Raw genomic sequence first — 14,618 nt, forward strand, 5'->3', positions numbered from 1 at the left:
CCCCCTACTGGGAATATATCCTGAAGAACTCAAATCACTGTATAAAAAAGATACCTGCACACATATGTTTATCACAGCAAGAACCTGGAAGCAACTATGCTGTCCATCAAAAGAGGACTGGTTTTAAAAATGTGGTACATATACACGATGGAATACTATGCAGCCATAAAAAAGAACAAAATCATGAATTTTGCAGCAACCTGGATGGAACTAGAGTCTATAATACTGAGTGACCTTTCACAGAAACTAAGATCTAAGTATCACATGTTCTCACTCATATAGTGGACCTTGAACAATCAATGTAATACTCTAAGAAAATGACTAACAGTAGTGGGAAACTATGGGGTGGGGGAGGGAGATGGCATTAATGGTAGTAAATATCTGTCTGGGGACGAGGAAACACCTCTTATCAACATGGGTGCCTGAACGAAATATATTTGTATACCTAAGCCTTAACTGTACCCCACAATATCATAATAAAAAATATTGATCATAAAAAAAATGATGTTCAGTATTTTAAAAAACAAACTTGGCAATTTGCATGTCTTCTTTTGAGAAATATCTGTTCAGTTGTTCTCTAGTGCATTAATTTTTATTTATTTGTTTTTTATCTGTAGGTATATAGTCTGTGAATATTTATTTTTATTTAAAGATTTATTTTTAATTGAAAAACAGCAATTGTATATCTTCATTGGGTACAGTGTGATGTTTTGATATATCTATATGTTGTGAAATGATTATATAAACCTAATTAACATATCAATTTCTTTACATGCTTATCACTTTTTTGTAGGGAGAACATTTAAAAATCTATTCTTTTAGCATTTTTGAAATATATAAAACATTATTACTAACTATGGTCATCATACTGTGCAATAGATCTCAAGAACTTATTTCTCCTTTCTAACCCAAATGTGTACCCTTTGATCAACATCTCCCCATTCCCCCTCTTCCTCATCCTTTAGCCATTGGTAACCACCATTCTACTCTCTACTTCTGTAAGTTCTATTTTCTTTTTCTGTGAGTACCTCTGAAGATATAAACTTAATTTTTGAAACTCATATCTTAGTGAGATCAAGCAGTGTTTGTCTTTCTGTGCCTGACTTATTCACTTGGCACAATACCATTCATGTTTATCCATTTTGTCATAAATGACAGAATTTCCTTCTCTTCAAAGACTAAGTAGTATATAAAGAATCATTGTATGTGTATACTACTTTTTTTGTCCATTCATCCATTGATGGACAAAAGATTGATTTTGTATCTTGACTATTGTGAATAATGCTGTAGTGAACAGAAGAGTGCAGATATCTTTTCAATATACTGATTTCAATTACTTTGTATATATTTCAGAAGTGGGATTGCTAAATCATGTGGTAGTTCTGTTTTTAGAATTAAGAGAAACCTCCATGCTGTTCTCCATAATGGCTAAATTGATTTACATTCCCATTCCCACCAGCAGCATAGAAGCATTTTCTTCACATCCTTGCCAAAACTCCTTCTCCTCCTCCTCCTCCTCCTCCTCCTCCTCCTCCTCCTCCTCCTCCTCCTTTTAATGTTAGTAACCATTCTGATAGGTATAAGCTGATATCTCAGTGTGGTGTTAATGGGCATTTTCCTGATCACTAGTGATGTTCAGCATTTTTTTAAAAACCTCTTGATAATTTGTATGACTTCTTTTGAGAAATGTCTATTCAAATCCTTTGTCTATTTTTAAATCAAGTTATTTGTTTTCTTGCTGGTGAGTTTTTTGAGTTTGTGAATATTCTTAAATGCTCCTCTTTTAAGAACTAAAGTTATCCCAGATATTTCCTAGTGTTGCCTTAACCTGGAGGAGACAGATACAGGCAAGGTGGATAACAGCATAGCCATGAGCTGCCTTTGAACAGTTTTGGGAATGTGCTGAAAGGGTTGGGCCACAGGGAAGATTGGCATGGAGCTGGAAGTCACAAATGCAGTTACTGAGACTGTTCTTTAGCTCTCGAGAGAACAGTCCCTTGACACAAGGGGAAGAACTACAGTAGAAGGCATTTCTCTAGGCTCTTCGCATGTTCTCCTTTGATCAGATAAGGATATAGGTAGGCAGAGATGTGACTTTGTCACTTTACCAGTTCCCATCTTATGTGTGAAAGGGAGAACCATGTTGACTTTTTTGTTTTAATTTTGGAAAGCATATTTAAGCATTTCTACCCACTCTGTATATACTCTAAAATTAAAAAATATATATTTGTTCTATTTTTTCTTTAAAATGATCCTATTGGAAAAAAAATTGGATATTCCCCTTCTAAAGTGCACTTGATTGGCCCTAGCTTGGGAGCACATCTGGCTAGGGAAGCTGGGTCAAGGATACCAGGCCTTGGAAGAATAACTGATAAGCATGCCCTGGAGTTAGGCCTTGTATTTGTTTCCATGTTCTTTTACATACAAGTATCTGAACACCAAATACAATAGAAGAAGCACATGTAAATGTGACTCATGTAAAATAAAACATGACAGTGTTTACTGTCTTTTTTTTTTTTTTGAGTTGGAATCTCACTCTGTCGCCCAGGCTGGAGTGCAATGGTAAACTCACAGCTACCGCAGCCTTGATCTGCGCTCAGGTGATCCTTCTTCCTCTGCCTTCCAAGTAGCTGAAACTACAGGCGCACACCACCACGCCTGGCAATTTTTAAAATTATTTATCTATTGTAGAGATGAGGTCTCATCAAGTTGCCCAGGCTGGTCTTGAGCCCCTGGACTCAGACAATCCTCTCACCCCAGCCTTTCAAAGTGCTGTGATTACAAACTTGAGCCACCATGCCCAGTGTGACTGTTTTCAAAACCTATGTGTGTACATACATGTTCAAGGGTGTTCACTGTGGCATTATCTGTGGTGGCAAAATAACAGAAGCTATGTGATTTCCCCACCTGTAGGGGAATGGTTGAATGAATTATGACACATTCCATTTGTTGGAATTCCGCACCACTAATACAAAGAATGAGTTTGACATGGAGGTAGAGAGCAGCATGGTGGTTACCAGAGGCTGGGAAGACAAGGAGGTAGAGGATCAAGAGAAGTCAGCAAATGGGTAGGAAAATAGAGTTAGCTAGTAGGAATATTTTCTAATATTCAGTAGTACAGTAGGGAATTACAATTAACAATAATTTATCATATATTTCAAAATTTCTGGATAAGCAGAATTCTAACATTCCCAACACAAACAAAAGATAAATGTTTGTCGTGATGGGTATCCCAATTACCAATTTGATCACTACACATTATATACATGTTTCAAAATATCACATGGAACCCCCAAATATGTACAACTATTATACACCAATTTTTAAAAGTAAAAGAAAAGAACAAGTTTGAGTCCCACTGATTGTCCTGGAAGGATGTCCATGACACACCTGGACAAGCTCACCCAATTGTTAAATATTTAATACTATTCCTGGATGTACTGTTGAGTCTAAAAATAATTTGCAAAGTAAAATACATACTATGAATTGAATTTTTAAGTATGGTAATTAATCATAGTACTACCCTGCATCCTGATTTCCAAACTAATTGAGTAAGATGGATGAAGATCAAAGCAGCACCTCCACTGCTGACAGGCTGAACTGGGCTGGCCTCTCGCCTCTGCATATCCCACCAACAATCAGTCAGTAAGCCCTATGTCTCCTTCATCTGCTCATTTTCCTGACTGAGTTCCTCATCATCTCATGCCTGTGTTTTGTTTGACCTTGTACCCCAGCCCAGTCTTCTACAGGCAGTGCTGGAGGCCTCTTTCTAAATCCAGGCTGTGCTACTCTGCTGCTCAAAACCTCTCAGGAGTTTCCTTTGCCTAAAGCTTCTTAGCTTGTCATGTCGACTCGTCATGCTTTATCATAGTTTTTCATGTTCTGTGCCTTTGTGCATGCTGTTGCCCCCTCCCTGAACATGGATTGTTCATTTTTCAAGATTTAGCTCAAATCTTTCTTCTTGACAGAATTAATCTCTATGCTTCCCATACCCATTGATATATGCCTCTATTATATTTGAAAATATAAATATTATGTAATATTTATATCACATGGTCTTATAATTGTTTACGTGTCTGTTATTTTCAATAATTTTTTATGTCTGTTATTTTCAGTAGACTCCCTTATTCTACTGGCTCTGAGCCCAGCACATAGTATGTACATATTTTCTATTTGTTAAACCACTGTTCTCTGTGTGTGTGTGTGAACTCCCTCTCACCCACCACCACCACCGTCATTCTTATTTAGAATAATAAAACTTGTCTTTTTAAGCTAAAGCCGTTAGGTGGCAAAAATCCCCCTTCACTCTCAGTTTTCAAGCCCAGGGGAAAGAAGAAATGAGTTCAACTTTTGAAGGTGGAACCTCTTGAGGCCCACACAGCCTGGGAGACGACTCCTCTTAGATTAAAAGGAAGAACACAGCTGCGCATGTATTTAAAATTCATTCTGGGTTACAGTAAATTCAAAGAGATTTTGTTTTTTATTAATTTTTTCAAAAAACAAATACTATTTAACTTCAGTTTTTTCCATCAAGTGAATCATCCAGTGGAACAAATCAAAAACATCTAAATTTTAAGAGCTCTCTGAATGTCCAAATAATTTATCTAATTTAGATTTTGCAGTTTATATTTCTCTAAGTAATTGACTTTTGAGTAATTGTGTTCCTTGAGTAACAGAAGAGCCAATACTTCAAAGAGATTTTAATTTTATAATAAATCAGATAAAACAATTAATATGATAACACATTAAGGACATATAAGTTTCTATGTATTTAATAATTATGTATGAACAGTAAGTAGTCTTCATAAATGACTATAGTTAGGGGTGTATTCAGCTGATTTAGTTTTTATTTTCTTTTTATTTAAAAAGAGCATCAGTGCTTTCCTTTTCTGAGGAAAATTTACTCTCATTATACTGACACATACATGCACCCAAATACACACACACTAATAAACTCAAATCCCAAGTGGTTACAGGGGGTTACATCTCTCTCCCTCAAGCCAACTAATAGGTTGAACCTAATAGTTCTCTTCCCTTCTGTAGACTTTTCTCCTGAGATATCCTAGAACATCAAATTCAATGCTCCCTGTTCCCCATCTCTTGGAAGGACTAGTTGTTGTTTTATTTGTTTGTTTGTTTGGTTTTTATTTATTTATTTTTTACCTTATCTGATTGTCTTGCTCTTCAATCAATAGGGTGTGAGGTGCACTTATATTTGGATGTTTCTCTCCAGGGATCCTGACTTCATTAGAAGTTTGTGTGTAATCACACTAGAAAAAAACAAACAAAAAACTTCCTAGAGTTTTGAAGAGTTAATTATGAGATAAATATGAAATATTTTTCCTCTTTTTTTTGAGCATGAATGCTTTGTTTAGATACATGTTGGTGTTCTTCACTGACTCTTTTGTCTAATTCTGTCTTTCCACATTTGCTCTGAATCCAGTCCCCTCTTTGGGGGCTTTATTGCCTTTTTCTCTGATCTTGTCAAGAGAAACACCACACTGAAACACACCTGTTTCTCCCTGGCTTCACATTCCCTTCTAACAGAGGCCCCAACTTGCTGTGTTCCTTCAGATTCAAACTCTTAGAAAGTCAAAAGAGTGGCTGCATTTCCTTAGGGTCTGTTCTCTTCTTGGCCCACTGAAGTCTTTCTTTCTCCACCCTTCTACCAAAACCAGTCTTCCAGATCACCAATGCTTTTTTAGTGGTACTCTACCAGACTTTTAAAATCTCTATTTTACTGGACCCCTCTGCAACATTTGACCCAGTTGACCCCTCCCACTTTGTTGAAATGTTCTTTCACAGCTTCTGTGGTTCCACATCTTCTTGGTTGTCTTTGTTTTTCTGATTCTCTCCAGTCTATTTTGTGAAGTTCTTTTCTCTTGCCTTCCCTTAGATGTCAATATCCTTCAAATTTCCATTCTAGGCCCCCTCTTCTCTCCTCTTCTTATTCTATAGTTCCTCTTTTAGTGATTACATTAGTCCGAAAAATAAAAACAAACACATGAAGAGTTAAGTGTGCTGAAGTAATGGACACCCTACTGCTGTGGCACACACATTCATTTCTTGCTCATACCTCATTTCCATAGGGGTCAGCTGTAACACTTTGCTGACAGTGTCCTCTTCTCTCTGGTACCCAGTCTCCATATGACAGCAAATATATTTTGATAAAATATAAATCTGACCATAAATCTCCCCCTCTTGCAAACTTGCAACAGCTTCCCATGGACAGCCAAATCATATTAAAACTCCTTGAGATGGCTCAGATGTCATCTGACTCCTGCTTGCAATATTATCTTTCACCAAATTCTTGACTCTATACATCAGCCTTAGCAAACTAGTTATGGTTTCCCAAATGTGCTTAACTCTCTCACCTGGAGGCCATGTACATTCTCTCTCCTCCCCTAGGATGCTGCCTGACCCATCTTTACCCTGGCTGACCCTCCTGGTGCCTCAAATCTCTGCTTGTATTTCCTATCTCCAGCAGAAGCATGTCCTAAATCCCCAAGACTAGGCTATATGTTGCTTCTCTGTGCTTGTGTAACACCTATGCTCACCTCTGCCTCTGCACTGAGCACACAGAATTGAGGTGACTCCCCCATCACATAGAAATTTTTGATAGGATGGTAAGAACAGATAACCTGAAGGAATTAGTCATATGGATACCTGGGAAAAAGATTCTTGGGGGAAAAGCTTCTTGAGGACAAGGCTAGGTCTTAATTTCTTGTATCTGAGTGCTGAACCTGGCACATAGTTCCTGGCATATAATAGGTGCTTGATAAATCATTGTGAAATGCAGAAATGAGTGGATATGTGGATGATCATAGCATTTGGAAGATTTCCAGGCTTTTCATTTCATTATAATGAAATGGAACTAAAAGATATTTAGCTGAGGAGAAAGATTCTATTATTTTAACTGTGATGCTTTGTAGATTGATCTTTAAATATTGAGGAGCTCTTATTTTTAAATTTTATTACATTTTTTAGCCTCCAGTTGTTGCTTTTCAAGACCCTCTGTAATCCATAACCTATTGTATATGTGGTATTCCATATACAGACTCTAGAATAACCACTGTGATTTTTCTGAGCTTGTTAGCTGTTTTAGTATTGTCTTGACACAGCCTTACTTATATGTACAAACCTGATATTGCAATATATACAGACTCCACATTTATAGACTCAGTTTATGTATCTGCACTTTGTCTTGAGTAATATTTGATCAATATAAATCATATAGGAAAAGAAACTTGCCTTCACCATCTATACTTCCAAAATAAAACACTGTCAATGTGCTCTTCCACAGAACATGTCTTGGTTTAATAGACAGTTTTCTCTAGGGTTGGACCCAGCTAGGCCATTTTTCCATGGCACTCTGAAGGAAGTCAGGCTAGACCCTTCAGATACCAACTTTGTTTATGTTACTCATACACGTGCAGCTTGCATCCTCATTGAGCTTGGTAAGTTTTTAACAGCAACAGAAACTGCATAGAGGCACAGATGAGATTTTTAGGAGCATTTGCTGTTTTTATCTATTTCAGGTATTAGAACTACAGATGCTTGTGGTCACCTTGACTTTTACCCAAATGGAGGGAAGCACATGCCAGGATGTCAAGACTTAATTATGTCTTTATTAAATTTGATTTCAATGCTTATAAAGAAGGTCAATACGTTCTAAAATATGGATGCCATGGATATGTATTCACTGAGCTCTCTCCTTAGATAGGATTTATGTCCTTTTTTGTATGTAATTAAAAATCTACATATAAAATTACATATAAAATTGAGGTCACATTCTTTTGTATGTATTATACATATAAAATAGCTTTTCTCTCCAAACACAGTCACACGTATTAAGCTCTCACACCAGTTGTGAGATCAAGGACTGTGTCTTAGTTACCTTTGTATCCCCAATGCCTTACACAATATCCAGCATATTAGTCAGTCTTTCAATATAAACAAGCAGAGTGTGTAATTCACTCAGCAAATATGTAGTGAGTATTTGCTATGTGCCAGGCATTATTCCAGGAACAGCAGATATGGGAATGAATACAAAAGACAACTATTCTTTCCCAGTGGAATTAATATGTTAACTTGTTAGGAAATCAATAAACAAATAGTACAGAGCTCAGGAGACAAAATAAAACATGGAAGGGGAATATGATGTGCTGGTGACAGCACAGGTAGAGCAGGGGAAGAACGTTTTTGATAGGGTGACAAGAGAGTACTTACTGAGCAGATGACCTGAAGGAGTCAGCCATATGCATACCTGAGGGAAAAGCATTCTGGGTCAAGGGGGAGAACAAGTGTAAAAGGCCTGAGACAGGAGCCTTCCTGGCAGGTTCGTGGCAACGGGGAGCCTGTTGTGGTTGGAAGGAAGTAAGAGAACAAGAGTAGTGGAATAAAGTTAGGGAGAGAAGTGGGCAGAGGGAGGTAACACAGGGCCTTATGGGTTGTAGAAAAGACTTCAGCTTTTACTCAAGTAAGATGGGGATCATAGGAAGGATTTGAGCAGAGAGACATAGTCTGAGTTCCTTTTAGCAGAATCATTCTGGATGCTGTGACCACAGATTAAACAAATACTATTTAACTTTTTATAGTAGTTTCCAGTAATAATAGTACATGTAAGGCATTTGGTGAGACGGCATCAAAAAGTTATTTGAGAATTCCATTCTTCCCTATCTACATTTCATCATTATGTAAATAATGAAATATATCACTCATAATATACAATAATGCATAATAATATAATACATGTATGATGATGTGATAATGAATATCTGAATGATTCTGAATGTCTCACAACCTCTCATGTAGTCAGGATATCTAACTGTTGAAATTATTTTTATTATTTGTATATTTTAAATTCAATAGCTATAGAGGTACAAATGGCTTTTGGTTTCACGGATGCATTGTACAATGGTGAAGAGGTCTGGGCTTTCAGAATACCTGTCACCCTCATTAGTGTGCATTGTACCCCATAGGCAATTTTTCATCACTTCCTTCTCCACATCCTCCCCTTCCTGCGTCTCCAATGCCCATTACACCATTCTGTGTGCTTTTGCAGACCCTTAGTTTGGCTCCCACTTATGAATAAGACCATGTGGTATTTGGTCTTCTGCTCCTGTTACTTCAATTAGAATGATCATCTCTAATTCCATTCAAGTTGCAGCAAAAAATATTATTTCATTCTTTTTTATAGCTGAATCATATTCCACTGTGTGTATGTGTTTGATATATCATTATATATAATACAATATGATGATGTATATATAATGTAATATGATTATATATATGTGGTATATATCACATTTTCATGTTGATTCCATATCTTTGCAACTGTGAATTGTGCTGCAATAAGCATGTAAGTGCAGGTGTCTTTTTTTGTATAATGATCTGTCTTCCCTTGGATGTATACTAAGTAGTGTATAAACATTTCCTTTTTACCACATTTGTGGTAACATCTATTTTATATATATATATTTTTTGCATTTTTAAAAATAATGGCCATTCTGACTGGTATACAGTGGTATCTCATTGACTCAAGATGGATTAAAAACCTAAATGTCAAACTTGAAACCATAAAAATCCTAGAAGGAAACCTAGGAAAAATTCTTCTGGAGACATTGACCTAGGCAAAGAATTTATGGCTAAGACCTCAAAAGCAAATGCAAATGCAACAAAAACAAAAATAAGTAAGTGGAATTTAATCAAACTTATAAGCTTCTGTACAGCAAAAGAAATAATCAATAGAGTAAATAGGCAATGTACAAAATGGGAGAAAATATTTTCAGTCTATATATCCAACAAAGGACTAATATCCCGAATCTACAAAGAACTCAAACAAGTCAGCAAGATAAAACAAGTAACCCCATTAAAAAGTGGGCAAGCAACATTGACAGACATTTCTCAAAAGAAGATATACAAATGGCCACCAAACATGAAAATAATGCTCAACATCACTAATCATCAGGGAAATGAAAATTAAATGTTAAAATTATTAGATCTTTCATTTGACTGTTGTAGAGAAAAAATACACAGATCATAACATTGAGTGCAACTCTGGTGTCTACTTCACTGGAGATAAATTACAAAGTTTAAATATTTTCACTGAAAAAGTAAATGTGATGAGAAGAATCTATTTATAATGACTACTTAAAAAACACAACTGGTAGCCTGGCTCAGTGGTTCAGCCTGTAATCCCGCGCCTTTGGGAGGCTGAGGTGAGTGAATTGCCTGAGCCCGCGGGATCGAGACCCGCCTGGGCAGAGAGACCTCATCTCCATAATAAATAAAAAAATCAGCTGGGCGTGGTAGCACATGCCTGTAATCCCGGCTACTTGGAAGGCTGAGGCGGAAGGATCACTGGAGCCCATCAGGACGAGGCTGCGGTGGCCAGGAGCGGCCACTTTACTCCAGTCTGGGTGACAGAGTGAGACTCCAACTCAAAAAAAACAAAACAAAACTGGTAAATGTAGAGGTATATAAATAAGACTCAGAGTCAATTCCACCTAGTTCAGATAAGCAAAACTTATATAAAAAGGCCTGAATAAAACTTACTTCTCTCATTTTTTTATATTATGACTTTAAAGCTTTTCTATTACATAAAATATAAATCATAAGACTTCTTTATATAATTAATTGTTATACACAGATCATTTAATATTCTGTAGACGATTAAGTCAAGTAAAACATACATTTATCATAAACTATCATTTTGAGACATTATAGAACTTCCTATAATTTTTTTGGATTAAAAACACATTTATCATTCAAATTAAATCTTTAAATGAGTTTTAAAACTTCAAGTTATTCTATTTTATGTTATATTTATTACTAAGAAACCATTACTTTTAAAATTAATAGCTCACTATATTCTAACAAACAAATTGTCTTGTCTAAATCACAATTAATTGTGAATATAAATCTGTAGATATAGACACAATGTAAGAGAAGTCCTTTTTTTAAAAAAAAAAAAGATCATGCCAGCTATTGATTTCTGTTAACTATATTACATTATTTCTGAAAGTATATTGTCTCAGTTATCTATTGCATGACAAACCACAGTGGCTTACAAGAACAATTATCTTATTTCCAAGGGTTCTGAGGGTCAAGATTCAGACAGAGTGCTGCTGAGACTCTGCTTTATGTAGCGTTGGCTGGAGTAACTCAGGTGACTATCCAGCTGACAGTTGGACTAACCTGGTTGAGACGATCTGAGATGATCTTCCAAGGCTGGAGTTTTGGGATTGGTTCTCCTCATTTATATAGTCTGTCTTCCTTCAGAGTCTCTCTCCTCAACCAGGTAGCCTGATTTTCTTAATATGGCAGCCAGGTTCCAAGAGAGCAAAAGTGGGTGCTGGAAGGCCTTTTGAGACTGAGACCTTAGAACTTTCACAGTATCAGTTTCACCACATTCCATTAGTCAGTGCAAATCATAAGATCCAGGAGGGTGAAAAACTATGCTCCCTCTCTTGAGAGAAAAAATGGTAACATGATTTGCAAAGGCATAAGGATCTAGGAAGGACTCATTTGTTGGAGGTCATTATTATAGAATAATGATATCACATATGCTAAAAACCAAAATCTAGTTTCTGAAAGATCAACCAAGTTATGTAGGTAGTTGGAAGAATAGTCCATGCCATTCTGTAAATGTGTTCTTATGTAAGATACAGAAGCATAAATGACTAGAATGCTATGAAAACTTTATAATGTGCAGAGCTATTTAGATCTTTCTTATTTATTGTTGCAATAATCCTAACTACTGGTAGCAATAGTGTCATGTTTAACAATGATTCAACTTTAGCATTCTCTACACTATCCCACAACTGTCACACCTTTCATCAGCACTGGTTAATGCTGATGACTGTTTTGTGGTATAATAGAAGGGAGTTCAGTTATTCCTGCAGGAACAGAGAGACAGAGACTTAATTGGTATAAGGTGGATACACTGTGTGCACAAGGATACTGTGTCAGAGATCCTAGGAAGTGTTTGGGGATATTAATTTCAAAGCACAAAGTCATTTTGATATGCTTTTGTTTATTTACCCTGTTTGAATGTCTTAGTACAAAGAAAATGATATGTAACATTGATCAATGTTGCTCGACATCCAAACCTAGACACAAGGTCTGTCCCCTCAACTCAAGAATCTGTCACTTACAGTTATTCTTTCTAAGAAATGATTCACACTATCAGTTATCAGTTAATTGTTATCAATTAATTGGAAATTGTTTTCATAGAGGTGATTTCCTTTAATTGTAACCATGCTCAAAGTAATTGCTTTTATGTCAAAAGCATTCTTAATCCTGATACATTGATTGCTTATCCTTGTAGATCCTACAAATCTTTTAAAGCAGCTAGTAAAGGATTTTACTTGGAATTTAATTAGAAAGTAATTTTTGAAACATGATTAGCCAGCTGAATATTAGGTCTTTGAGTAGGTGGCAAAAAAATGCATCTGCCATTTTGGGAAATAATGGATTGTTTCTGTACTGAGTACTGAACAGTAACTGAGATTGCTGGAGGGTTGAAATAACTAAACCAACAATTTGTATTCTGGTTGTTTCAGCTCTTTTGAAGATTATATCCAGTTTTTCTTTTTTGGCCATTTGTTATGCAGTAATTAGATGCTACTGTGTAACAGGTATAAGTCCAGGGCAAGCATTTTTCTGCTTATATATTTTAAATGTCGTCTTCAAAGATGCCCTGAGAAGGCTGAATCAATCAAGAGGTACAACCAAACATATTACTATTTACTTGGAACATAAAAATCATCTTATTACAGTTTAATTATTTATACAGAGCAGAACTAAGGTATAGATAGCTCACAGGAGTTCCACATAGATCAATACGTGACAAAATACCAAACCTGATTTTGCTTGAGTCATAAAACACACAGTGCCAGACCCGAGCTAAATGTATTTTTCATTTGGTTATCACTATGAAAAGGAGAAAGAAAATCTACTTTGTATTGGGAAGTAGAAATGATTTTCATTCTTGTGTTTTAGAGACTGAATCCCTGTTTTATCAAGATAGAAAATATGACTTTCCAGCTGAAGTTTATGGTAAGCAACAGCATCTCATGAGTGGTTATGGGGCAAGAATAAGCATTTCCCTCTTGTGACTGATCCTGGCAAGTGGATGCACTCAAGCCATACTCTTGGTTTCCTGCAGTTCCTAGAGAGTCTGACAGTCAAATACTGGCATTTTCTACATAGCCTCCTCCCTCACCTCTCTCCCTTCTCCTGCCATGATTACTGTTCTGAGTGGCTAAGGGATCCTGGCATTTACTTTTAGTGGAAGAAGGCCCTCAGAGTCATTGTATATTTAGTGCTGGGGAGATTAGAAACCCCTTAGAATCTGGCTCCTGCCACATGGATACCAATTTTGGTTACAAACTATAGTGCATGTTTGCTATGTGGACATACTGTGCCCTGGTTGAGTTTGGGCTTCAGGTGACCTGTTGTCTAGAGAGTGAAGTTACCCCAAGAGGTAACTTCTGAACCCTAACCCTACTCCCTGCCTCCCTTCTTTTAGTGACCCTAGTGTCTATTATTTCCATCTTTATGAAAATTTAGCCCACATGGAAGTGAGAACATGTGGTGTTTTGTTTTCTATTTCTTTTTATGTATTTATATATTTATTTATATATTTTTTCAATTATAAAGATGTGGGGTACAATTCAGGATTAGGTATACAAACATTGATTATGCACATACCCTTGTCCCTTTTTAATGAGGTATGCTCCTCCCTCCCCTAGCAGTTTCCCTCAACTGCCAATCCCACCCCTGCCTCCCCTGACAGTTTCCCATTACTGCCAAACACTTTCTTATAGTATTATAAGTGTTCAAGGTCTGCTTATGAGTGAGAACATATGGTACTCTGTTCTTTGTTTCTGTGATAGATCACTGAGTATGATCGACTCCAAATTCATGCAAGTTGCTGCGAAGTCCATATGTTTGTCCTTCTTTATGGTTGCATAATATTCCATTGTGTATATGTACCGCATTTTCTTTATCCAGTCCAGTTTCGATGGGCAATATGGTAGGTTCCATGTTTTTGCTATTGTGAATAGAGCAAAAAAGTACATGTGCAGGTATCTTTTTTGTAGAATGATTTGAGTTCCTCTGGGTATATTCCCAATAGGGGAATTGCTGGGTCATATGGAAGGTCAATAACTAGTTCTTTCAGAAATTGCCACGCTGTCTTCCAAAGAGGTTGCACTAGTTTGCATTCCTACCAGCAGTGTAGAAGCAATCCGTTTTCTTCACATCCTTGCCAGCATCTGTTAGTTTGTTTTATTAATGAAGGTCATTCTTACTGGGGTTAGGTGGCATCTCAATGCGGTTTTGATTTGCATTTCTCTGATGATGAGGGAGGTTGAGCACCTTTTCATGTGTCTGTTGGCTGTCCATATATCTTCTTCTGAGAAGTGTCTATTCATGTCTTTTGCTCACTTTTTAAAGGGGCTGTTTGTTTTTTTCCTCTTGGTGCATTTGAGTTCCTTGTAGATCCTAGATGTTAGGCTTTTGTCAGATATACAGTTGGCAAATATTTTTTCCCATTATGTGGGCTGTCTCCCTGCTCTCTTGATGGCTTCTTTTGCTCTGCAGAACCTTGT

At 36.6% G+C, this 14,618-nt stretch overlaps 1 protein-coding gene across 1 annotated transcript in view; it reads left to right on the forward strand.

Annotated features, from left to right (window-relative positions):
- Positions 1 to 14,618, forward strand: part of PNLIPRP3 (pancreatic lipase related protein 3) — a 52,381-nt gene that overhangs the window by 23,764 nt on the left and 13,999 nt on the right. Inside the window, 5 exon segments of the mRNA XM_021714177.1 lie at positions 2,251 to 2,369; positions 7,336 to 7,457; positions 7,539 to 7,628; positions 7,631 to 7,660; positions 12,238 to 12,353. Of these exon segments, the coding sequence (XP_021569852.1) occupies positions 2,251 to 2,369; positions 7,336 to 7,457; positions 7,539 to 7,628; positions 7,631 to 7,660; positions 12,238 to 12,353 (477 nt within the window).

This window comes from Carlito syrichta, unplaced genomic scaffold (assembly GCF_000164805.1).
Source record: "Carlito syrichta isolate Samal-C Ts95f unplaced genomic scaffold, Tarsius_syrichta-2.0.1 Scaffold305300, whole genome shotgun sequence".
In the NCBI taxonomy this organism is placed as follows: domain Eukaryota; kingdom Metazoa; phylum Chordata; class Mammalia; order Primates; family Tarsiidae; genus Carlito; species Carlito syrichta.